Here is a 25,633-nt window from a genome sequence, read left to right on the forward strand (position 1 = left end):
AGCAGCTAATGCACCAGTCACATGAGCACATGCTTGCTGTGGACAACAGATGGCAGAGGTTCATAGACCTCCTCTCCCAGAGGGAAATAAACATTGAGTTGGGCTTTCATTGCCCCACTGCTGTGCAGCAAAATGCTCCGAGGAAGCATATGAGGCTCTGACTGAGGGGGAGGCAACACAGTAGAAGTGTGAGCGCTTTGAGAAAAGCCCCCACTTCCATATCCCCTCTCACCATCATCTCTCTCAGGGGCCATCTGCACCTCCCTGCTAGGACGAAGCTGGAGAGCATTTTGCTGCACAGCAGTGGGGCAATGAAAGCCCAACTCAATGTTTATATCCCTCTGGGAGAGGAGGTCTATGAGCCTCTGCCATCTGTTGTCCACAGCAAGCATGTGCTCATGTGACTGGTGCATTAGCTGCTCCATGCAGGTGGCCATCCTTTCCATGGAGCAGCACATCATCGCCATCGCCTGTGACATGGTGGTATACATGTTGGAGATGGACTCCTCCATTCTCTGTATATTTGCAGACATCATGGCTGCAAAAGCTGCCAGAGGCTCATGCAATTGTTGCTGCCCCTCCAAGATTACCCTCTTTCTCGATGGGCCCCGAAGCTCAGCATCTGAATGCAGTTCAGCAGAGTTTGGAGTGTCCTGCGCCCTCTGGCAAGGAATCTCCACTGCTGTCCCTGGCAACACCATCTGCTCTTGCTCACTCGTGAAGTGTGAGACACCAAGTGACAACACTACACCATCTCACACAGAATCCACTGAGGTGTGCATATCTGCGCTGGTGTTAGGTGTGCTTGGGTCTCCTGACTGTGCACCCTCAGAAGCTGGAGGTTCCTCTGAGGAGTTGTCGTCCTCCTCCAGCTGGACAGTGGGGGGAGCACTTGATGGACCTGTGGGAGCATAAAGAGATGATTTAGAAGTGTTTTATTAAGAATGGGTAACGTTACCATTACGCACATGAAGAAAATTCACTGGCTGCTGACATCAGTTACCATATGAGTGACTATTGTATGCCATGTGGCTTTATGAGATGTAATTCTGTTACCAGGTTGCTGGGATATCCCCCTCCCACCATCTCCCACCACTAGCAGCTCTGCAACTCCCGATATCTCCAGGGCCCCCTCCTCTGCTGGTGTTAGTTGGGTGAATACTGGAAGGCCATCTCCAGTTCTCTGTCTCTCCTGCATGTACTGGGCTCTCTTCTCCTGCAAGGAGAGACAGATGAGAACTTTAAGTGAGAGTGAGGGAATGAGTGTAAGGAATGGATGGGTTACATCTGTAGAGGGTGACTATGAGGGAGTGGGGTGACAATGCCAAATGGCCTCCTTCTGTGGTGTTACATGCTATGATTGCATTAGGATGAGGGTGAGTGTCAGAGGTGGTTAGTCAGATGGGGATGTGAGTATGTGCATAGAGAGAGAGGGATGGGTGAACCTGGAAGGTATGTTGGTGTGAGGAATGATGTGCAGGAGTAGGCTTGGGATGGCAGAGTGATGGGGATGTGGTGAAAGGCACATCAGGATGAAGGGGAGTGTGATATTGCACTCACCTTTCCTGACCTCATGAGATCATTGAATAGTTTCCTGCACAGGATCCAGGTACTCCTCACCACATCCCTGCTGCTGACCTCCTCTGCTATCTCCAATCAGGCCCTTTTGGTGTCTTTGAGAGGTCTCTTGCGCCTATCGGCATGGAATAGGACCTCCCTGCATGCTCTCACTGCCTCCATCAGAATATGCAGGGATGCATCAATAAATCTGGATGTAGCCCTCTACCTTTGAGCATCCATCATTTAAAGTTTGGTACAGTACTCCGACTTTTCTACTTCACCTTGCACACTCCTCTAGCAACCTTCAAATGAGGTGTGCAAAGCTGCTTTAAATATCGGCGCTGGAAACGAGTCATCGATGGCATCATCAGACCTGCTTCATTTAATTGGGCTGGGAAACGCGGATGACTTTAAGTGGGGGCATTAAGTTAAAGTCGCAGTGAACAACAGCTGAGCAAAACATTGCGTTCCCAACCCGCTACACAGCCCGCACGTACCCGACCCAACTCCAAGGTAAAAATTCCATCCTATGGAACTGTGTATAGATTATAGTGGAGTGCAAGGTGAGTTTTGTAGGTTGCTGTTTGCACCTTGTCTAATGATGAACAGTAGATATTGTAGAGGAGCATTGTATGAATAACTGGAAATAGTCACTTTCAAAAGGGAATTGAATCTCTGCTTACAAAGGAACAATTTGCAGGGCTATGGGGAAAGAGCAGGGGGCTGTGACTAATTCGTAGCTATTTCAGAGAGCTGGCACAGGCATGATGAGCTGAATGGCCTCTTTCTGTTCTGTACTGGGCTCAAATGAATAAGGCCATTCCAGCAACAAATGAACTGAAATAGTATGCAAGAATCCCTATTCTGTCAGCCACTTTGTCTAGTCCTGATGATTGGATTGAATATGTAGTCCCAGATAACTTGTGCATTGTATGCTTTCACCTCTTGTGTGCTAAATGTAACTTAATAGCAACATCTTTTATAAATTTACCTGCAATTCCTCCTATGCCAAAAAGTCAACGGTTTTGATATGTGACAGTTATACAATTCATGAATCTAACTGGTTAGTTGGGAAACTGTAGCATTGCATTGATGTGGCATCTACCTTTCTTGGTAGCTTTGGCTCAAAGTTAAAGCACAAAATATTTTGGCTTATTATTGTAAAGTCCTGTCCCTGCAGTACAGACTCACACGAGGCACATGCTGAAGTCAAGGTCAGTCAGGACCTGCACCTTTATTACACAGCTCTCAAATGCCACACTTGCCTGAGACCTGTCTTTATATACCTGTGTGGAACAGGTATCCAGTGTTTCCTGCAAGTGCACCCCTGGTGGTAAGGTAAGCTTGTGGTTATAGGTCATCTCTAGTTACAGTCATGTGTAGCATGGTAAGATACAGTTATGTACAGTAGTGTGAGATACATGACATCACCCTCCCCCAAAGTCTTATTGTTTTTATAGGTTCAGTCTCTCAGGTGGTCTACGCTCTCGCGTGGAGCGTCTTAGTTGTGGTTCAGTTGTTTGCCTTGGTGCCTGTTTTTCTTTCAGTGTGATTGCTGGTATCTCGCCTGGGCTGTCTGTTTCATTCAGTATGATTGTTGGTGTCTCGCCTGGGCTGTCTGTTGGGATTGCCCTTTCCTCAGATTATTCCCTCTGTCTGTCCACCAGGTGTGGTGCGAGTTCCACATTGTAGTCTGCCTCTGGTTCAGCAGTGTTGTTGGTAAATCTACTTTTGACTTGGTCTACATGCCTCCGGCAGATTTGGCCATTGTCCATTTGTATCATCAGTAGCCTGTTTCCTTCCTTGCCTGTTACAATCCCTGCCATAGTTTAGCACAAACACTTTGTCCCCTATCTCATTCCACCTCCCCTTTGAATTTCGGTCATGGTACTCAGTTAGCTTACAGCGCTTTGCCTCAACAATTTCATGCATGTCTGGGAGGATTAGTGAGAGCCTTGTCTTTAAGGTCTGTTTCATCAATAATTGCGCGGGGGAACTCCAGTCAATGAATGAGGACGAGATCTGTATGCCAGCAGCAGTCGTGACAGGCGGCCCTGCAGCGTTGGACCTTGGATTTTGAGCATGCCTTGTTTAATGATCTGCACTGCTCGCTCCGCCTGGCCATTGGAGGCCGGTTTGAACGGTGCTGTCTTAACGTGATTTATGTCGTGGTCACTTATAAAATCTTGGAATTCTGCGCTGGTGAAGCACGGACCATTATCACTGACCAATATGTCAGGAATGCCATGCATTGCGAACATGGTTCCAAGGCTCTCCACAGTGGTGGAGGTGGTGCTCGAGTTTAAAATGGTGCATTCGATCCACTTTGAAAATGCATCTACAACTACGAGGAACATTTTGCCCATGAATGGGCCCGCATAGTCTACGTGCACCCGCGACCACGGTTTGGTAGGCCAGGGCCAGGGGCTCGGGGGGGCCTCCCTGGGGGCATTACTGAGTTGGGCACAAATGGTGCACCGTCGGACGCAGAGCTCCAAGTCCGCATCAACGCCAGGCCACCAAACGTGGGATCTGGCTATGGCCTTCACGAGAACAATCCCCGGGTGCTCGCGGTGGAGCTCCCGGACAAATGCCTCTCTGCCTCGAAGAGGTATAACTACTCGGGTGCCCCACATCAGGCAGTCTGCTTGTAGTGACAGCTCATGCATGCGCCTATGGAAAGGTTTGATCTCCTCGGGGCAGGCATCGCGAGCCTCTGCCCAGTCACATCTTTTTACTAGGGATAACGTGGGGTCGCTGGTCGTCCAGGCTCTGATTTGGCGAGCCATCATGGGCGAACCTGTGGACCCAAAGGCATTGATTGCCATGACTATCTCACAGTCCTGTTCGTCAGACCCCTCTGTGGTCGCCAGGGGTAGCCTGCTAAGCGCATCGGCACAGTTGTCTGTGCCTGGTCTGTGCCTTATGGTGTAGTCGTAAAACGCCAGCATGAGTGCCCACCGTTGAATGCGCGCCGAGGCGGTGGCGTTTATTGCCTTGCTCTCAGATAGTAGGGACGTGAGGGGCGAGTGGTCAGTTTCTAACGCGAACTTGGCCCCGAAAAAGGTATCGGTGCATCTTTTTGACACCGTACACGCATGCGAGCGCCTCCTTCTCCACCATACCGTAGCCGTGCTCCACCCGCGAAAGTGACATGGAGGCATAAGCCATGGGTTGTAATTTACCCGCACCATTGACATGTTGTTAAAACGCACTCGACCCCGCATGCTGACGCATCACATGTAAGAACTAGCTTTTTACCTGGATCAAAGAATGCCAAAACACTGTTGGAACATAGAAGGTTGCGTAACTTATTGAAGGCGCGTTCCTGGGCGTCCCCCCAAAACCAATCGCACCCCTTTCTGAGTAGCACATGGAGAGGCTCCAGCAGCGTGCTTAAGTTCTGCATAAAGTTCCCAAAGTAATTGAGTAACCAGAGAAAGGCACGCAGTTCCAAGACATTCCGGGGCCTGGGTGCCAGGCGAATTGCTTCGGTTTTGGACTCTGTTGGGCGGATTCCATCAGCGGCAATCCTTCTGACGAAAAATTCAACCTCGGGCGCGAGAAACAGGCACTTAGATTTCTTAACTCTTAGGCCTACCTGATCCAACCGCTTTAGTACTTCCTCCAAATTGCGAAGATGGGAGTCGGTGTCCCTGCCCGTGATAAGTATGTCGTCTTGAAATACAACCGTCCCCGGGATGGACTTGAGCAGATTCTCCATGTTGCGCTGTAATATAGCAGCTGCCGACCTGATGCCGAATGGGCATCGATTGTACATGAAAAGGCCTCGATGTGTGTTGATGATGGTGAGTAGCTTAGACTTGTCGGTCAATTCTTGCGTCATATACGCAGATGTGAGATCTAGTTTTGAGAAAAGTTTTCCTCCAGCCAATGTGGCAAATAGGTCCTCCACTCTGGGCAGCGGGTCCTGTAGGGAGACTCTGTTTATGGTAGATTTGTAATTCCCCACAGATTCGTACGGATCCATCAGGCTTCATGACTGGGACGATGGGACTTGCCCAGTCGCTAGATTCCACGGGTGAGATAATTCCTTCCCGTAGAGGCCTATCCAGTTCATGTTCAATCTTTTCCCTCATCACATAGGGCACAGCTCTAGCCTTGTGATGGACCGGTCTAGCATCCTGTGTGATGTAGATTTTGACTTTAGCCCCTTTGAAGGTGCTCACACCTGGCTGAAAGAGATGTTCAAATCGACGTAGAACTGTTGAGCAGGAGGTCCGTTCCTCTGACGACATGGCGTGAACATCATCCCATTTCCAGTTTAGTTTTGCCAGCCAGCTTCTCCCCAGCAGTGCTGGGAGATCTCCGGGGACAATCCACAGGGGAAGTCGGTTCACTGTCCCTTTGTGTGTGACTGAGAGCATGGCGCTGCCAACGACTGGGACGATTTCTTTGGTATAGGTCCTTAGTTTGGTGTCGACCCTTGTGAGTTTTGGTCTGTCTCTTTTGTGCGGCCACAGCTGTTCAAATTGTTGAGCGCTCATGAGGGATTGACTCGCTCCCGTATCCAGCTCCATGTTGATGCATATCCCGTTGAGTAGGACCCTCATCATTATTGGAGGCGTCTTGTAAGAGCAGTGGCCATTGATTGTGTTGACCCGCTGTACCTCGGTGTCCTGGGTACTGTCCCCACCATCTTCTGGTTCGCTTTCCGACCCTTCCAATTCGTATACCAGCCGAGCTGCCATTTTTCTGCACATGCGGGCCAGATGCCCTGTACAGTCGCAGTTTCTGCAAACAGCATGCTGAAATCGACACCCCCTTGATGAGTGCCTTCCCCCACATCTCCAGCACAGACCGCTTCCATTGTTTCCAAAGGATGAGCTGCGTCTGGCTGATCTCTCTTGAGCTTCTCTCAGTTTGTAGTTGATTGCTCGCATTGTGGGTTGATGAGGTGTGAACGGCCGTTCATGTGGCCTTTGATGGCTTCTGGCGCCACTGCCTACTGTTGAGGGCCTGCTCTCCTGCCTTTGTCTGTGTGTGGGGGTAGCGGCTTGTTTCACGCTGTGAACCCCTTGTTCCGATGTTTTATTAGTTGTCGTATCCGCAGTGTAGATCAACCTCGTTTCTTCTTCTCCTGCCAAGAATGTCTATGCAACCAGTGCTGCTGCCTCTAGGGTCAAGTTCTTGGAATCTATGAGCTTTCGGAATATGCCTGCGTAGCCTATTTCTTCAATAAAAAAGTCTCTCAGTACTTCTCTCCTTAGTTCATCGGAGAACTCACATAAGCTAGCCAACTTCTGAGGTTCCGCCACGAAGTCGGCTCTGGCTCCCACAGCATCTGTATTTGTAGAGCCTGTGTCTGGCCATGTGTAGGCTGCTCGCTGGCTTCAGGTGGTCTCTTACCAGTGTGCTCAACTCTTCAAACGACTTGCTTGCTGGTTTCTCGGGTGCCAGCAGGTCCTTCATTAAGGCGTATGTTTTCGAGCCACAGCTGGTCAAGAGATGGGCTCTTCTCTTGTCTGCCTTATCATCGCCTAACCAGTCTTTGGTTACAAAGCTTTGCTGGAGCTTTTCTATAAAGTCCTCCCAATTATCTCCAGCATTGTATTTTTCATCTGAGCCATTGGTCACCATTCTGTGGATTCAGTAATCCCGTAACTCGTCGCAACTGTAAAGTCCTGTCCCTGCAGTACAGACTCACACGAGGCACATGCTGAAGTCAAGGTCACTCAGGACCTACACCTTTATTACACAGCTCTAGAATGGCACACTTGCCTGAGACCTGTCTTTATATACCTATCTGGGACAGGTATCTAGTGTCTCCTGCAAGTGCACCCCTGGTGGTAAGATAAGCTTGTGGTTACAGGTCATTTCTAGTTGCAGTCATGTGTAGCATGGTAAGATACAGTTATGTACAGTAGTGTGAGATACATGACAATTATAGTGCACACTGACAAATTATTTCCATTTGATAGGTTGGGGAGGACCAGGGGTCATGCGTCTAAATTATGCACTGAAAAAATGTTAGATGTCAGCCGTTTCTTCTTTTGCCAGAGAGCAGTAGACCTGCAGAACAGGTTGCCAGCTTGTGCAAAGTACTGATTCACTGTACGCATTCAACAGAGAGATGGACTGGTTCTTGGCTGCGGCAGTGATTGCATCATCAAAAAGGTAGTTTTGATTCGCTAGAGGGATTGGAGAGTAATTTTCCATATTTTTGTTCCTCAATTGACCTTGGGGGTTTTTTGTGTCTTCCAGGAGACTACGTGGCACCAGGGGTATGGACCTGATACATAAGGCATCACAACTTTACGGGATAGGCTAAATGGACCAGCTGGTCTCTGCCTGTCCAATGTTTTTTATGTTCATATATTGAAGCTTTTTTTTTAAATTCAGTAATTTATTCAATTCCAAACTAGAAAATTAATCTTAAGTTAGGTAAATGATTTCAAACAGCAGGACATTGCTGTAAATTTCTACGCGAACTATGTGGAATATAATTTGTTGCCAAGTACTGCAATTTTGTATAAAAAGTTCCAGAGACAGCGACAATGCCAGTCTTTGTTGAATAGCATGTCACTTGATCACTGTCTTCTTTATAATTAGAAATTTGATCATCTGCAAAGCATAGAACATTCACTATCAAATATGGTTTATTTTGACAGATTGAGTAGACTGGGTCTTTACTCGTTGGAATTCAGAAGGAAGAGGGGTGATCTTACAGAAACATTTAAAATAATGAAAGGGATAGACAAGATAGAGGCAGAGAGGTTGTTTCCACTGGTCGAGGAGACTAGAACTAGGGGGCACAGCCTCAAAATACGGGGGAGCCAATTTAAAACCAAGTTGAGAAGGAATTTCTTCTCCCAGAGGGTTGTGAATCTGTGGAATTCTCTGCCCAAGGAAGCAGTTGAGGCTAGCTCATTGAATGTATTCAAATCACAGATAGATAGATTTTTAACCAATAAGGGAATTAAGGGTTATGGGGAGCGGGCGGGTAAGTGGAGCTGAGTCCACGGCCAGATCAACCATGATCTTGTTGAATGGCGGAGCAGGCTCGAGGGGCTAGATGGCCTACTCCTGTTCCTAATTCTTATGTTCTATGTTCTTATGTTATATTGCATAACAAAATAGTGAGCCTACAAACAAAATTAGAATTTATTTTTACTACATGGACCAAGTTTTTATAGAAAATCACAAAATGCTTCCAAATCAGTATTTAATCACAAAGAAAACTATACTAAACTTCAGCTTTCTGCTTCACTTCCCCTTGTGTTACATTACAGATGAAATTAATGTCGGCAGGTTATTCAGGGGGACTGTCATCAGGAATATAAAGTTTTGTATACTGGTAACAGTAGCAACACAACAATAGGTGCTACTAGTCAAGTAGAGGTTAGGCAAGTCAAAAATAAAATATAATCCTTAGACAAAAGGCATTTAAAAATTAGTAGTATACGCCAGTATTGGAGCAATTTATTAATAACATCCATCAGAGAGAACCCAAAGATATTCTTTGAATCTTTTTTGCCAACCTCATGCAAGTCTTAGGGTTAAAACCACAGAGAGAGAAAAGGTCATTCGGCCTGTTCCTTCCATAGATGATGTAAAAATAGATCCAGTCATGAATTCTATTTTCACAATATAAATTACAAAAGCAGAATAATAGTGTCAATTCCAATTGACTCGGTAAGGCCTTAATGGGCTTCTAAACTGCAGATCAAAATTGTGGTTGCTCATGGACAAAGAAAAGTGAGTGTATTGTGTATGTGCTGTACAACTGTCGCCCTACCAGTATTTTAATCTCTGCATTTCTTAGGGTCTTCCACTACCCATCTCCCTTTCTCCCATTTTGACTGCTGGTCTCACATTCTCCAATTCTTTGTATCTTCCACGTGCTGCCTTAATTTTCTTTCCATTTTTAGTTCCCTCTTTCTGTCTCTATGGCACTAAGTCACTTGCTCATCATTCCTGTATTTGTCTCCAAAGTTTTCTCATTCTTTCTGTAGGTCTCTGCCTCTTCATCCATATGTCTCACAGCTGTCATACAGTGTATTACTGTATCCATCTTGGCCTACGCCTGTTTTGTCCACCAGTCCTCACGTCTATAATTCTCCATTCAATTGTCTATTTTTCACCCTAAAACCTTTTAATTTCTTTGATCCTTTTTCTCTTTAAGTACTTCATTGGCTGTAAAGCATCTGGTGGTCGTGAAAGGCGTTATATAAATATAAGTCTTTTTTTTTCTTTTACTTTCTGTTTTCCTGTAATTCGACTTCTCTTTTACAATTAGATATATGTTTTTGAGTTGAAATTAGGCTTTGGCTATCATTTGAAGAGCCCAACATGTTTACATGAAGTTCCACTGTCCTCGATTTCATGCCTCAGTTAAAATAGCAAGAATTTCACATAAGCATATCTGCTAATATTCAAAGAGTCTAATTTCATGACATTAATGTTCAAATTTCCCAACCAAAGCTACACAGGTACTTGAAGGGGTGGAGCAGGGAATGTATGGGTTGGGCTGAGAAAAGAAGCTGAGCAGCTGCACCCGTAGCAGAAGGGAGGGGAGATCTGAGTCAGGCAAAGCAGACAGTGAACATGCTTGGGCCTAGTCAGGTGGGAGAAAATTATCAAAGGAATGCTAACACAATTAAAAACAAAGAATGCTAAAAAATAAATGATTTAAATAGTAAAGTAGGGCTCATTCGCTTAGGATGACTACGTGATCTCATGGCATGGATCAGTGCGGAACATTGAAGGCACACAAGAAACATACAATGATACAGGTAACTTTTAATAGAGAGAGATATTGTAGATCCGTGTTGTCCAGTACGATAGACATTAGGCACGTATGGCTGATTGGGAACCCAGATGTAGCTAATTGCATTTCTGATTAGTAGATAAAAATGAGTAATCGACACTTTCATTGGGCATGTGATCTCAATACTCATTTGTACATGGCATAAGCATGTGGGAGTAGAGTTTCCACTTTGGACACAATTGGGAATTTGTGCATAAAATGTGCTTGAAATTGGGCTTGTTAGGTTACGCTTCACGTTTCCATTAAAATTCAGTATACACTAGTTTCTTCGTAAATTATATATTTGTTGATATGAAAAAACATTTAAAAGGCGCCTACTAGTGCCTGTGCACCCAAGAAAATGAATGCAATTTGAGGATCCTTCCTAAACCAGTGCAATTAGCAGAATCTCACTATTTCCACTTGGGGCATGGCCAGTTTTGTGCATGGGGCCTGATTTGGGGGAACTGAATCTTGAACCAACATAAAAGATTCCTGACAAAACAAACTTAAGTGGTTTTGGGCGTAACTCTCTTACATTTAAAATTACGCAAACTTTTGTGCTGCTTCGGCCGATGTGGCTGATTGCACTGATATAACTAACGGAAATAAGCAGAAACTTGACCCGTGTAATTTATTGTGCATTTGTTGATAAAATGCTCAGATGAAAAGCAGAGTGTTGTTACTGTTTTACTTCATTAGTTAGTGAATGATGGTTGATGTTCGTTAAGTGAATATACACACGTGACATACATTTATCTGCATGTGAGTGCATGCAAGATGTTTTCTATCAGTTTCGTTGTAGACGACTCTGTTATCGACACTGTGGGTAGTTGATACTGAATTAATGATATCAGATTTTGTAAATTAGTACTAAGGGTCAAAACATACCTGCTCCAGTTTCTGGTGCCTTTTATTAAGTTCCTGTTCAAAATCTGTTTTTGGTCGCTGGGCTTTTTCCTGTTCTCTTAATAAGTCATATTTTCTTTGCTCCATTACCTGTTGAAGTTCAGGCTTATTCTGCAGCATAAAGCCTCTAAGAGAGGGAGAAAGAAGAGATTGTCTAAGTTAGGACTTTTAACAGTAGTTTCTATGTCAATAGAAAGACCAAAATTAAATTTGTTAAATCATGTTTAAGTTACGTATTAAAGCTGCTAAGTTCTCTTTAATTTTTAAAGACGAGCGTTTAAATGATGAGCAATAATACAGAATTTCGACATATTTCATGATGGCCTAGCAACACAGCTCATTAGTAAAACTCTTGCATATTATAAATCTATTTTACTCTTCATAGATGATTCACCTCTACAATGGCAGAGCCACACCCAGTTGCACTTGATGATGGTTCAGATAGGTGCTGTTGCCATGCAATCAATGACTCTCTTCCACCAGTGTCATCATGTTTCTACTTTTATGGCAATTATGTTTTTACTATTCTGCTTGATAAGCAGCTCCATTTTGCAAGAATTATATTATTTATATGCATCAGTGGTGGCTGGTGACCTTTTTGACAGGCGAGAAACTACTATAAATGCCTAACCAAGTCATCTTGTCACCATGGCAACGGGCCACTCCTGTGGAATCCCACCAACAATTTTAAATCTTTATCTAACTGCATTGTTCAGCAGTTGTTTGCTTTTAAACCTTTACATCCATCATTGGACTTTCCAAAAGCACCTCAAAATTTATAGAAAAAACTAACTGAAGTATCACCAGACTGTTCAGCTCAGAGTTGTCGAAAGTACAGCAACAATTACTGATCAGTGGTCATTTTTCAAATTCCTGAAGTTGGTTGGAGCATAATATTACAACAATTTACATTTACATCAGAGGCTCCGTGTCCTTAAGCTCTGACACAGCGTATTGTATTAAAAATGATTATACGTTACTTTCCTCTTTCCTGATAGTGAGATGATATTAGAGTTAGATACTGTACTCTGTTTGAAAGGACAGGCTGTAAATCTCTGCTTAATGTATAGCAACAGTGGGTTTACTTATTGCGTGGCTGCTATTTCAACTTAATTTGAGACCTAGTAACAACCTCCAACACACATTCAATTTAGTTAGCTGTGCGCTGGTAACCCGTTTCCTGAGAGGTGACAACAGTAGCTGGAGTGAGGGGGAGTGAGGCATAGAAACATAGAAACATAGAAAATAGGTGCAGGTGTAGGCCATTCGGCCCTTCAAGCCTGCACCACCATTCAATAAGATCATGGCTGATCATTCACCTCAGTACCCCTTTCCTGCTTTCTCTCCATACCCCTTGATTCCTTTAGCCGTAAGGGCCATATCTAACTCCCTCTTGAATATATTCAACAAACTGGCATCAACAACTCTCTGCGGTAGAGAATTCCACAGGTTAACAACTCAGAGTGAAGAAGTTTCTTTTCATCTCGGTCCGAAATGGCTTACCCCTTATCCTTAGACTGTGTCCCCTGGTTCTGGACTTCCCCAACATCGGGAATATTCTTCCTGTCCAGTCCCGTCAGTATTTTATATGTTTCTATGAGATCCCTTCTCATTCTTCTAAACTCCAGTGAATGTAGGTCCAGTCGATCCAGTCTCTCCTCATATGTCAGTCCTGCCATCCTGGGAATCTGTCTGGTGAACCTTCGCTGCACTCCCTCAATAGCAAGAACGTCCTTCCTCACATTAGGAGGCCAAAACTGAACACAATATTCCAGGTGAGGCCTCACCAAGGCCCTGTACAACTGCAGTAAGACCTCCCTGCTCCTATACTCAAATCCCCTAGCTATGAAGGCCAACATGCCATTTGCCTTTTTCACCACCTGCTGTATCTGCATGCCAACTTTCAATGACTGATGTATCATGACATCCAGATCTCGCTTTACCTCCCCTTTTCCTAATCTGCCACCATTCAGATAATATTCTGCCTTCGTGTTTTTGCCAGCAAAGTGGATCACCTCACATTTATCCACATTATACTGCATCTGCCATGCATTTGCCACTTACCTAACCTGTCCAAGTCACCCTACAGCCTCTTAGCATCCTCCTCGCAGCTCACACCACCACCCAGCTTAGTGTCATCTGCAAACTTGGAGATATTACACTCAATTCCTTCATGTAAATCATTGATGTATATTGTAAATAGCTGGGGTCCCAGCATTGAGCTCTGCGGTACCCCACTAGACATTGCCTGCCATTCTGAAAAAGACCCGTTTATCCCGACTCTCTGCTTCCTGTCTGCCAACCAGTTCTCTATTCACGTCAATAGATTACCCCCAATACCATGTGCTTTAATTTTGCACACTAATCTCTTGTGTGGGACCTTGTCAAAAGCCTTTTGAAAGTCTAAATACACCACATCCACTGGTTTTCCCCTGTCCACTCTACTAGTTACATCCTCAAAAAATTCTAGAAGATTTGTCAAGCATGATTTCCCTTTCATAAATCCATGCTGACTTGGACCGATCCTGTCACTGCTTTCCAAATGCGCTGCTATTTCATCTTTAATAATTGATTCCAACATTTTCCCCACCACTGATGTCAGGCTAACCAGTCTATAATTCCCCATTTTCTTTCTCCCTCCTTTCTTAAAGAGTGGTGTTACATTAGCTACCCTCCAGTCCATTTGAACTGATCCAGAGTCGATAGACTGCTGGAAAATGATCACCAATGCATCCACTATTTCTAGGGCCACTTCCTTAAGTACTCTGGGATGCAGATGATCAGGCCCCGGGGATTTATCAGCCTTCAATCCCATCAATTTCCTCAACACAATTTCCTGACTAATAAGATTTCCATCAGTTCCTCCTTCTCACTAGACCCTCTGTCCCCTAGTATTTCCGGAAGGTTATTTGTGTCTTCCTTCGTGAAGACAGAACCAAAGTATTTGTTCAGTTGTTCTGCCATTTCTTCGTTCTCCATTATAAATTCACCTGATTCTGACGGCAAGGGACCTACGTTTGTCTTCACTAATCTTTTTCTCTTCACATATCTGCAGTTAGTTTTTATGTTTTCAGCAAGCTTCCACTCATACTCTATTTTCCCCCTCCTAATTAAACCCTTTGTCCTCTTCTGCTGAATTATAAATTTCTCCCAGTCCTCAGGTTTGCTGCTTTATCTGGCCAATTTATATGCCTCTTGTTTGGATTTAACACTATCCTAAATTTCCATTCTTCGCCACGATTGAGCCACCTTCCCTGTTTTATTTTTACTCCAGACTGGGATGTTCAATTGTTGAAGTTCATCCACGTGATCGTTAAATGTTTGCCATTGCCTATCCACCGCCAACCCTTTAAGTATCATTCGCCAGTCTATTCTAACCAATTCACGTCTCATACCATCGAAGTTACCTTTCCCTAAGTTCAGGACCCTAGTCTCTGAATTAACTGTGTCACTCTCCAGCTTAATAAAGAATTCTACCAGTTGGGGATTGGTTGCTACTGAAGAAATTTGCCATTGATTGAAGGTCACAGGATCTGTCATCAGGCTAGGAGCCACCAAGCTGCTGCCAACGGTGGTATTGACTCCCTGCTTAAGCGCACACATAAGATGCTAGTTTTGGCAGAGGAGAACGAGATCTGATAGTACTTGTTGTGGTCCAACCAGATCTGATACTGGATGGCTAAACCAGTTGTGTGCCAGATCCATTCAAATCTGTGCCCCTTAGACTTGAGTAAGTGAAGGTTACGGCCATACCAGGGCAAACAGCAGGACTGCTTCCCTATCTGCAGTAGATGTAATTTATCTAGATTTTCAAAAAGCCTTCGATGAGGTACCCCATAATACACTGATGAACAAGGTCAGAGAATGCAGAATCAGGGGACAAATAGCAGAATGGATAGCTAGCTGGCTTCAAGGCAGAAAGTAGAGAGTAGGGGTAAAGGATAGCTATTCAGAGTGGCAGAAGGTGGGTTGTGGTGTTCCACAAGAATCAGTGCTGGGACACTGTTGTTCACAATTTATATCAACGATTTAGACTTTGGAATCAAAATTTCTAAATTTGCGGATGACACCAAATTGGGTCAATACTGAGGAGGACTGCAACAAATTACAGGAGGACATTAATAAACTTGCAGAATGGGCATATAATTGGCAAATGAAGTTCACCACAGATAAATGTATGGTATTACATTTTAATAGGAAGAATATTACTTGGAGGGTGAGAGTCTATGGGCCCAAGTTTCGGGCCGCGCCTAGAACGGCGCAGCCCCGACCTGGACACCCGTTTTTCGCGCCACAAAGTGCGCCTAAAAAAATTTTACCTATTCTCCAGCTCCCTGCAGGTCCTCTGGAGCTGGGCGTAGCGCAGCACGAGCTGTGGGGGGCGGAGCCAGGTCCCTGCGCTGAAAACAGTGCCGGGACCTCTGCACATGCTCGCTACAGTGGGCGCGCATGTGCAGTAGCTCCAGGTACCCAAGGGGCCCGAAGCACGCAGCCCCTAGCCCTGGCCGAATGGCCTCACTGGGGCTGCGTGGACAAGGCTGCCTCCCACGCCCAGCTCCTGCTTCCTACTGACCTGACTCAACCCCCCCCCCCCCCCGCACCGGACCCGCCTCCCGCTTCAGGCCCGCACCGGACCCAACCGCACCCCCCCCCCCGGACCCGACACGACAGTGACCCGAGCCGACCTCCCCCCCCCGACCTGACCTCCACTCCCGCCCACCCCCCCCCGACCCCACCTACCTGTAAATCCGGTGCTAGGCCGAAGTCTTGGGGGGCCCGGCCCGTTCAGCCTCCCTCTCCTTTCTCTTTCTCCTTTCTCCCTTCTTCCTCTCCCTCCCTCCCTTCTTCCTCTCCCTCCCTCCCTTCTTCCTCTCCCCTTCCACCCCCCTTCCCTCGCTGTCAGAAACACAGACACTGACAGACAGAAAGTGAGAGACACACACACAGACAGACAGAGAGATAGAGACACTGACAGAGACACACTGCGGGGGGGGGGGGGCATCCCAGCACACTGTTGGAGGACTCCCGGTGCTGCAGTCGGTAAGTAGAAAATGTTTTATTTATTGATTTTTTAAAAAAAATTATTTTTTATTTTTTATAAATTTTTGTTGATTTATTTATTGGTTGATTTATTGATGTATTTATCATTTAGTATTGATGATGGCTCTTTATTTGTAAAACTGAAGTGTTTAATGTTTGTAAACTTCCCTTTAAACCCCCCCCATTCCCTACGCCTGATTTGTAACCTATGCCTGATTTTCTAAGTGTAGACAAGGTTTTTCTGAGCGTACAAAAATCTACATTTACTCCATTCTAAGTTAGTTTGGAGTATGTTTTCACTGCCTAAACTTTCAAAACGGGCGTAAGTGGCTGGACACGCCCCCTTTTGGAAAAAAAATCTGTTCCAAACTGAAACTGTTCTAACTGACTAGAACTGGAGCAAACTAAATGCCGAGAATTGCAATTTCTAAGATACTCTATTCTAAACCAGTTGCTCCAAAAAAACAGGAGCAATTCAGGCTGAAACTTGGCCCCTATGTGGGGTAGAGGAACAAAGGGATCTCGCAGTACTATACACAAATCGCTAAAAGTTGCGACACAGGTTAGCAAGGTCATTAAAAAAAAGCACACCAAGCAATATGATTTATTTTTAGAGGTATAAAATTGAAAAGTAGGGAAGTTATGCTAAGCCTGTATCGAACCTTGGTTAGACCACACTTAGAGTACTGCGTTCAGTTCTGGTCGCCATTTTATAAAAAAAATATAGAGGCACTGGAGAGGGTACAGAGAAAACTTTCAAGGATGATACCAGAAAATGCGAGAGTATATATATCAGGAAAGGAAGAACAGGCTGGGTCTCTTTTCTCTTGAAAATAGAAGGCTGAGGGGTGACCTAATAGAGGTCTTTAAAATTATGAAAGGTTTTGATAGAGTGGATAAAGAAAAAATTGTGGGGAAGAGCACAACTAGAGGCCATCAATGCAAAATAATAACCAAGAAATCCAATCATGAATTCAGAAGAAAAAGGGTGTGGTTGAAGTGAATAGTATAGATGTATTTAAGGAAAGGCTAGACAAGCATATGATGGATGAGGGAATAGAAGGTTATGCTGATAGACTTAGAAGAGGAAAGAAGGGAGGAGGCTCAAGTGGATCATAAACGCCAGCATGGTTGTGCCAAATGGCCTGTTTCTGTGCCGTATATGTAATCCTATGTAAACACAAGGATGAGAATTCTAAATTGGAGATATTGGGAGATAAAGAGAAAACGTGTCTCCACGAGGACAGGGGGCTGAGCGAGTAGTATGGTGCAAACTAGAATCTGGATAGCAGTTTTGGATGTGCTGAAGTTTACAGAGTGTGGAGAATTGGAGACTGGCCAGGAAAGCATTGGAACAGTTGAGTCTGGAGGCTACAAAGGCATGGATAAATATATCAGCAGTAGATGGGTTGATGCAGGGGTAGAGGTGAGCAAAGTTATGGAGGTGGATGGAGACGATATTACATTGAGTCTACAGCACAGAAACAGTCCATCTGGTCCAACTAATTTATGCTCCACACGGGCCTTCTCCTACCCCTCTTCATCTAACCCTATCAGCATACCCAATTATTCCTTTCTCCTTTATGTGTTTATCTAGCTTCCCCTTAAATGCAACTTTCTAATTTTGTTTTTATTTGTTCATCACTGGCAAGGTCAGCATTTATTGCTCGTCCCTAATTACCCTTGAGAAGGTGGCGATGAGCCACCTTCTTGAACTGCTGGAGTCCAGGTGGTGAAGGTACACCCACAGTGCTGTTAGGGAGGAGTTCAAGGAATTTCACCCAGAAACAGTGAAGGAACAGCAATTTGCTTCCAAGTCAAGATAGTGTGTGACTTGGAGGGGAAATTGGAGGTGGTGGTGTTCCCATGCGCCTGCTGCCTTTGTCCTTCTAGGTGGTAGAGGTTGCGGGTTTGGAAGGTGCTGCCTTGGTGAATTGCTGCAGTGCATCTTGTAGATGGTACACACTGCCACGGTGCGTGGTGGTGGAGGAAGTGAATGTTGATGGTGGTGGATGGGGTGCTAATCAAGCAGGCTGCTTTGTCCTGTTTGGTGTCGAGCTTCTTGAGTGTTGTGGGAGCTGCACTCATCCAGGCAAGTGGAAAATATTCCATCACACTCCTGACTTGTGCCTTGTAGATGGTGGAAAGGCTTTGGGGAGTCAGGAGGTGAGACACTCGCCGCAGAATACCCAGCCTCGGACCTGCTCTTGTAGCCACAGTATTTATGTGGCTGGCCCAGTTAAGTTTCTGGATCATTAATCCAGGCCTCTGAATTCCTAGTCCCGTAACTTAACCACTATGCTACCATTCCCGTTGCCTCAACTACTGCTTGTGGTAGTGAGTTTCACATTCTTACCACTCTTTTTGTAAAGAAGTTTCTCCTGAATTCCCTATTGGATTTATTAGCAACTATCTTATATTTATGACCTCTAATTTTGGTCTCCCCAAGTGGAAACATTTTCACCACATCTACTCTATCAAACCCTTTCATTATCTTAAAGACCTCTCTCAGGTCAACCCTCAGTTTTATCTTTTCTAGAGAAAAGAACTCCAGCCTATTCAATCTTTCCTGATACCTATAACTTCTCAGTTCTGGTATTATCACTGTGAATCTTTTTTGCACCTTCTCCAATGCATCTATATCCTTTTTATAATATACAGAGAACAACTATGCACGTTACTCCAAGTGTGGTCTATCTAAGGTTTATTACAAGTTTAGCATGACTTCCCTGCTGTTCAATTCTATCCCTCTAGAAATGAACACAGTGCTTGGTTTGCTTATTAACCTGCGTCGTTACCTTTAGTGACTTGTGTATCTGCATCCCCAGATCCCTTTGCTCCTCCATCCCATTTAGACCCTTATTATACAAGCAGTATGTGGCCTCTTTATTCTTCCTACCAAAATGCACCACCTCACACTTATCTGTTTTGAAATTCATTTGCTAATAAAACATCCATTCTACAGGTCTATTAATGTTTTCTTTTTTTCACATTCTTCCTTTGTATTAACTACACTCCACAACTTGGTGCTGTCCACAAATTTAGAAATTGTACTTCTGATTCCCGAGTCCAAATCATTAATGTAAATTGTGAACAACAGTGGTCCCAGCACCGATCCCTGTGGAACACCTCTTCCTACCTTTTGCCAGTCTGAGCAACTGCCCTTAAGCCCTACTCGCTGTTTTGTAGCCAGCTTTCTATCCATTCTACTACTTGCCCCCTGACTCCACATGCTCTGACCTTAGTCTGAGTCTATTATGACTTAGGCCTTCTGAAAATCCAACTGTATTACATCTACTGAATTGCCCTTGCCTACTCTTTCAATTACTTCTTCAAAGAATTCAGTAAGGTTGATTAAGCACGACCTTCCCTTTTGAGATCAGTACTGACTACTGTTCATTACCTTGGTTTGTAGCTGTTTTTCTATTAGATCTTTGAGTAGTAGAACGAAGTTATCTTTCCTACCAATGAGGTTAAGCTAATTGGTCTAAAGTTCCCTGCCCTTGTTCTAACTCCCATTTTAAATATCCTGTATAGGAATAGCATTAGCTGTCCACCAGTCCTTTGGCATTATTCTCTTATCTAATGATTTTTTTAATATATATGTAATAGTGCCTTTGCTATCTGTTTCCTAACTTCTTTTAATATACACGGATGCAATCTATCCAGACACTGGGTTTTATCCTCTCCAAGTTTGATTAGTTTACCAATTATCTTCCCCTTTCTATCTTAAATGTCTTTGGGCCTGAGTTTGGTCAAACCTAAGTTCCGCCCATGTATCATCGAAAGGACTGCTACGATCCTAATGGTACTTTAGGCGGAAGTTTGGTGGAAAAATGTGGGAAAAAAATGCCTGGCGGAAAAAATGGGCCTTACCCACCGATTCTGGGTGGCAGCATTCTGGCCGGCAAATCCGATCCTTGGCAAAGTAACGCCAAGGATAGAGTCAAGCCCAGGGAGGTGGGAACAGGAAAAATAAAACATTTTCAACACATGAAAAAAAAATACTCCAATTCCTTCAGAGGACCCCATCCACCAAAATTGCTGCAAAAGAAAAGAAGAAAACAAGTGCACTAACCTTTTCTTGCAGGTCTTCATACATAGCGTTCAGGTAAGACCTGCCTTCACGCGGAGGTCTCTTCTGCTGCTGGAGCAGAGGACCGCCCGGATCAATCTGGGGAGTCAGCAGGCAGGAGGACTTTTGTCGGCATTGCACACCGGCACACGCCAGCGGACACCAGCACACCCTCCCCAGCGGTCTTCTCCACCCACCAGCATGAGGACCTGACCTAACTCGCATGGAGGGGAGAGCACCCAAAAAACATGGAGACTGCTGAGAAAACTTGGTGGCAGCCAACGGTATGTCGACCAAACTCGGGCCCCTTATATCTTTTTTTTATCTATTCTTCTAATGTCATGCCCACCTTGTTAGTCTCCCTGGTAAATACTGAGGCAAAGTAACTGTTCAATATTCCTGCCATTTCGCTATCATTACCTATGAGTTTAGTTTGTACATCCCTTATTGGTTCCAGCTCTATCCTGATTTTTCTTTTGTTATATATGTGTCTGCAGAATTCTTTTCTGTTTCTTTTTATATTCCTTGATAATTAAATTTTGTAGTTCCGCTTTGCTTTTCTAATTGTTTTTTTGACTTCTTTCCTAACCTCTTCATATTCCCTTTGGTCAACCTCTCCTTTATTGTCTACGTACTTAGTGTATGCCTTTTTCCTTTAGTTTCAAGTTTAACCTTCTCGCTTTATTCATCCATGGTGTTTCATTATTGGCTAGTTTGTTTTTGTTTTTTTAGCAGAATATGTTCCTCCTGATCTTTATTGATCACCATTTTAAATATTTCCCGCTACTATTCTATATCTGGGTCTGTCAAAAAAAAATTAAGTTTATCTTCCCTAGTTCTTAGTTAGGATAAAATGTTGGAACCTCAGCTCAAGATTGATTAGAACATTAAGGTTGTGAACAGTCTGGTTCAATCTGAAACAGTGACCAAGGACGGGGTTGGAATCAGTGGTAAGGGAACAGAATTTGTGGCACGCTAAAGACAATGGTTTTGGTCTTCCTGTGGTTTAACTGGAAAAAAATCTTTAGAACAAAAGTGAAGTTTACAGCTTCTGTAGGGAGATTTATTTTGAAAATCATTCTTTATAATGCGACTCACCTCTTGTGGCTTAACACTAATTCACGATGGAGATCTCGATAACTCTTAGAATCTTTTATAGGATTATTTAGCTTTCTGGGTCTAATGAGCTCAGTATTGCCATCTGGCTGAGCTATATCAGCTTTCTTTAACTCCAGTACTACCTCCTTGTTACCAGCCCAAGCATATCCTGTAGTAGAGAACCAGTGTTATGCAGACATAAAACGCATTTACTATTGAACATTTGCTGCTATATATTTAGTTAAAATCATTAAATAAGATGGAACTCTTAACAGGAGTATATGAAATCTGTTAAAGTTTGTGCATAAAAATTGTTTTATCTCATATTTAATGTGAATGCACTCGTAAATATGAAAAATGAAAATTCCTTTAACGGATTAGTGTTACAGAAAGAATTAATAAACCTTAAACATTGTCTAACTAAAGAGCTTCTGAAGAGGCAGCCTTACGAGAAGGTTTTGAGCAAATTTACAAACACACTTAATGAAAAATGCATCACTAATAGAAAAAATAAACAGCTTATTGTGCTATTCAAGTCCTCAGGCAATGAATTACATTTGAAAGGTAGCCACGGTTATGTACTCAAACATTGGCGCGCTAATTTATGCAAAGTCCCCAAACACAATTAATTAAGTTTGCCTGATAATCTGTTTTTGGTGGTGTTGGTTGAGGAATAGATATTGGCCAGGGTACCAGCAGAACAACCCTGCTCTTCAAATAGTGACATAGGCCAAGATTTTGCAGCATGTCAGCGGGCGCAATCAGTGGCGGGTTGGGTGGGAAAATGTTTCTTTTCCGCAACAGGTCGGGACCCCGCTGTGAACCCGTCACCACGTGCCTTTTTCCAATGTCGAGTCTGTCAGTGCTGGGCGGACCTGACACGCAGCGGCTGTCGTGGACCATGTCTATCAAGCTGAGGCAGGAGTTCAATGGCTCCCATCTTAGAGATATCTTCCCTTAGCCACAAGCTCTTCCTCACTGCATTTCTCCAACAGATTCACCATGCTGCAAGTCTTTACACAAGTCTCCATCCAGTCTGATCTCATTATTTCTCTCACCATTGACAGATCACTTTTATCATCTCTACCTCACCTGTCATCTATTCCATCAGCATGGGTGTCCTTTATACTCTCCTTGGTCCTCAGAATCCCACCATGATCAGCCCCAACACCAGCAGCACCAGGCACACCAGCAGCACCAACAACACCACCAACCTTCTCCGCAGTCATCTGATGGTGCACAGGGCATTAGCACGTGACCACATTGCTGCCCGGGTGCCCAGGGATGGCCTCACCATGACCAGATTTACTTCACTTGACGCTGTACACCCTAGCTGTCACATGATGCGCCAGGTTGGCAGCACCCCACACCAACACCATAATACATCTCTACAATGCTCAAGCCATTCCATTCATACTCATCACCATTGCGGGGAGTACCATTATGTCTCACCATTCACTGCAACTTACTAAGCCACTTCCAAAGGTGAACACAAATCTGTCCAAGAACACAAAGTGTTGAAATTAAAGGCTTCAATATTTGACATTACCTTAACCGAAACTTTACATGAACATTGCATAAAACACCCAAGTGCCTACATTGTGTGTTGTTAGTTGGTATGATTGCACTAGGATGAGGGTGAGTGTGAGGGGTGGCTAGTGAGATGAGGATGTGATAATATAGATAGAGAAGGATGGGTGGAGGTGCAAGGTAAGTTGGTGTGAGTAAGGATATGCAGGAGTAGGGTAGGGAAGGCAGAGTGAGGGTATGTAATGAGAGACACAGCAGGATGTGATTTTGCACTAACGTTTCATGGTCTACTGAGACCATTGAAATGTTTGCGGCACTGTACCCAGGTGCTCCTGGCCACATCCCTGCTTGTGCCCTCCGCTGCAATGTGCAACCAGGCTGTGTTGATCTCCTGGGGAGATCTCTTCCACCCATGGGAAGGGAAGAAGACCTCCCTGCGTGCTGCATGGAGGGAGTCATGAGAGAGCCTGTGTGCAGCCCTGTGCCTTTGTGCAATCATTGTCAGTGTTTGCAGCATCTCAGTGCTGTAGAACAATGACAGCACAACTGTCAAAATGAATGTGGCCATGGTCCCTTTAAGGAAACTGGCTGATGACGCATCATCGAGTGACATCACCAGACCCGCTTCCACTAATTGGCTGGGAAACGCGCTGGGTACACTTAACAAGCCCTTTCAAGGGAAATTCATTCTGCACAGCGGGCTGGAGCCAGCAGCGGGGTCATGTCCCGCCACCAGCGTTGCCTGCCATAGGAAAATCCTGGCCATAGAATCTTTTTTGTCTACCTGAACAAGCACATGGGACCTCAGTTTAACATTCCAAACAATGTCACCTCTAACCATGCTGACTGCATTGAGGAGTCAGCCTAGGTTATGTGCTCAACTCTCTGCAATAGCATTTAGCAGTATTGTCATGATGAAGACATAACTTTCTACCCATACAAAGAAGGGGCAAATGATCGAAAGCAAAGAAACTGCAGATGCTGGAAATCTGAAACACAGTTAGAAAGTTCTGGGTACACTTAGCAAGTCAGACTGGATCTGTAGAAGGAACAGACAAGTTAACATTTCAGATATGGACTCTTTCCCAAAACTGGACGATATTACCAATAAACAGCATTTAAAAAGGGACAGAACAAAGAGAGAAAGAGGGAAAACAACAAACGCACACACAGTAAGAGGAAGAGGAGAGCGACTTATAAATTACTGAAGTGGTAAACAGGAAATGGTTGAATGGTAGAGGTGATATTAGCAAAGAAAATAGGAGGCATAATGAGAAATAAAATAAATAAAATATATATCTGAGACCCAGCATGTTTATGAATAGCTTAAAGAGATGGAAGATAAGCAGGTTGAAACTTTATTGTCCACCTCTTTCAGCTATTTAAGAAGTGTGTATGTTTTCCCTCCTCTCTGCCTTTCATTCTGTTCCTTTTTAAATGCTGTTCATTGGCCATATCTCCAGTTTTAACAAAGGGTCTACACCTGAAATGTTAACTTCTCTTTTTTTCGCTGTCTGATCTATTGAGTGTTTCCAGCATTCTCCGTTTTTGTTAAAACATAACAAATAGTTGTTTTGGAAGAATAATAAAGTGTAAGGGGTTGAAATTGGCTATTGCCCCAGTTGGGGGCGGTAATCTCTCCAAGGCCAGACATTCTGCACCCGGCACAGAAGCCCCGCCCCTCACAGGAAGTGGAGCACAATGTCGCGCGCTCCACTTCCTTTCGGGTCCGGATTGGGGGCACTACCCGGACACATCACGGAGCGCCAAGCGGCCTCTCTGCGTAGCGCTGATGCGTTTTAACGCCACTCCCCTTCAGTTAAAGGGGAGGGACGCTGCGAGCTCTTCAGGCCTCCACTGGGCCACTAGGGCTAAGGGGTGCCGTGGTCGCACTGAAATAGAGTGCCAGGCTGCATGATCGTGGCCTGGACCCCGCAACAATGTAGCACAGCGGCTCGACTGGTAAGTCAGGAAGAAGAAAAAATGGTGGCGCATGGCGCACCGCACTTTCCCTATAAGTTTTGCCCCATGTTGGGTGTACGGCTTGGTTCACAGCACAAATTGCCACCCGCGAGGCTGGCGCTGGCATTGCCCATGGAGACCTCACGGGGCTGGCCAATTTCCACCTTGGCGCGAAAAGGGATCATTGCGCATGGCGATGATGACATCATTGCCGGCGCAGCGGCCCAAGGCGCTATCGCGGATGTAGCGCTAATGGATTCGCGTCTCTATTAACTCCGCCGCAATTTCGTGAGAGTCGATAGCGCACCCCCCCACCCAAGCGAAAACACTTTCACACCCCGTTAGCGCCTCCGGAGGAATTTCGACCGCTAAATGCTCAGACTTTTTGCTTTCTCAAACTGGAGGCTGCATTGGGCATTACAGTTGTTCATCAAAACAAAACAGAACTAAAGTTGCTCCTCCAAGGGTGGTGGTACTGGTGGGTGGTTAAATTGGGCTGTGAAGTGCCATTTCTTTAGGCGCTCCGCGTCCACCAATGAAGTCCTAACACTCAAATTGTGTCCAAGATGTGTGCGCACACTTCCTACGGGACACCATCTTGGTAAAGGGGTTTGCGAAGGCATACCTAACAAGCGCCGGCAGATCATGAAGCGAATCAGTGTGCAATAATGAGTTGACGCCAACACTGC

The 25,633-nt window shown here is 44.8% G+C and overlaps 1 protein-coding gene across 1 annotated transcript in view; it reads right to left on the bottom strand.

Annotated features, from left to right (window-relative positions):
- LOC139227867 (protein FAM107B-like) overlaps positions 1 to 25,633 on the bottom strand; it is a 94,389-nt gene that overhangs the window by 20,162 nt on the left and 48,594 nt on the right. The window contains exons 3-4 of the mRNA XM_070858958.1: positions 21,453 to 21,621; positions 11,222 to 11,366 (exon numbers count right to left, since the gene is read on the bottom strand). Coding sequence (XP_070715059.1) covers positions 11,222 to 11,366; positions 21,453 to 21,621 — 314 coding nt within the window. The remainder of the gene's footprint in view (positions 1 to 11,221; positions 11,367 to 21,452; positions 21,622 to 25,633) is intronic.

The sequence above is a fragment of the Pristiophorus japonicus genome, chromosome 17 (genome assembly GCF_044704955.1).
Source record: "Pristiophorus japonicus isolate sPriJap1 chromosome 17, sPriJap1.hap1, whole genome shotgun sequence".
In the NCBI taxonomy this organism is placed as follows: domain Eukaryota; kingdom Metazoa; phylum Chordata; class Chondrichthyes; family Pristiophoridae; genus Pristiophorus; species Pristiophorus japonicus.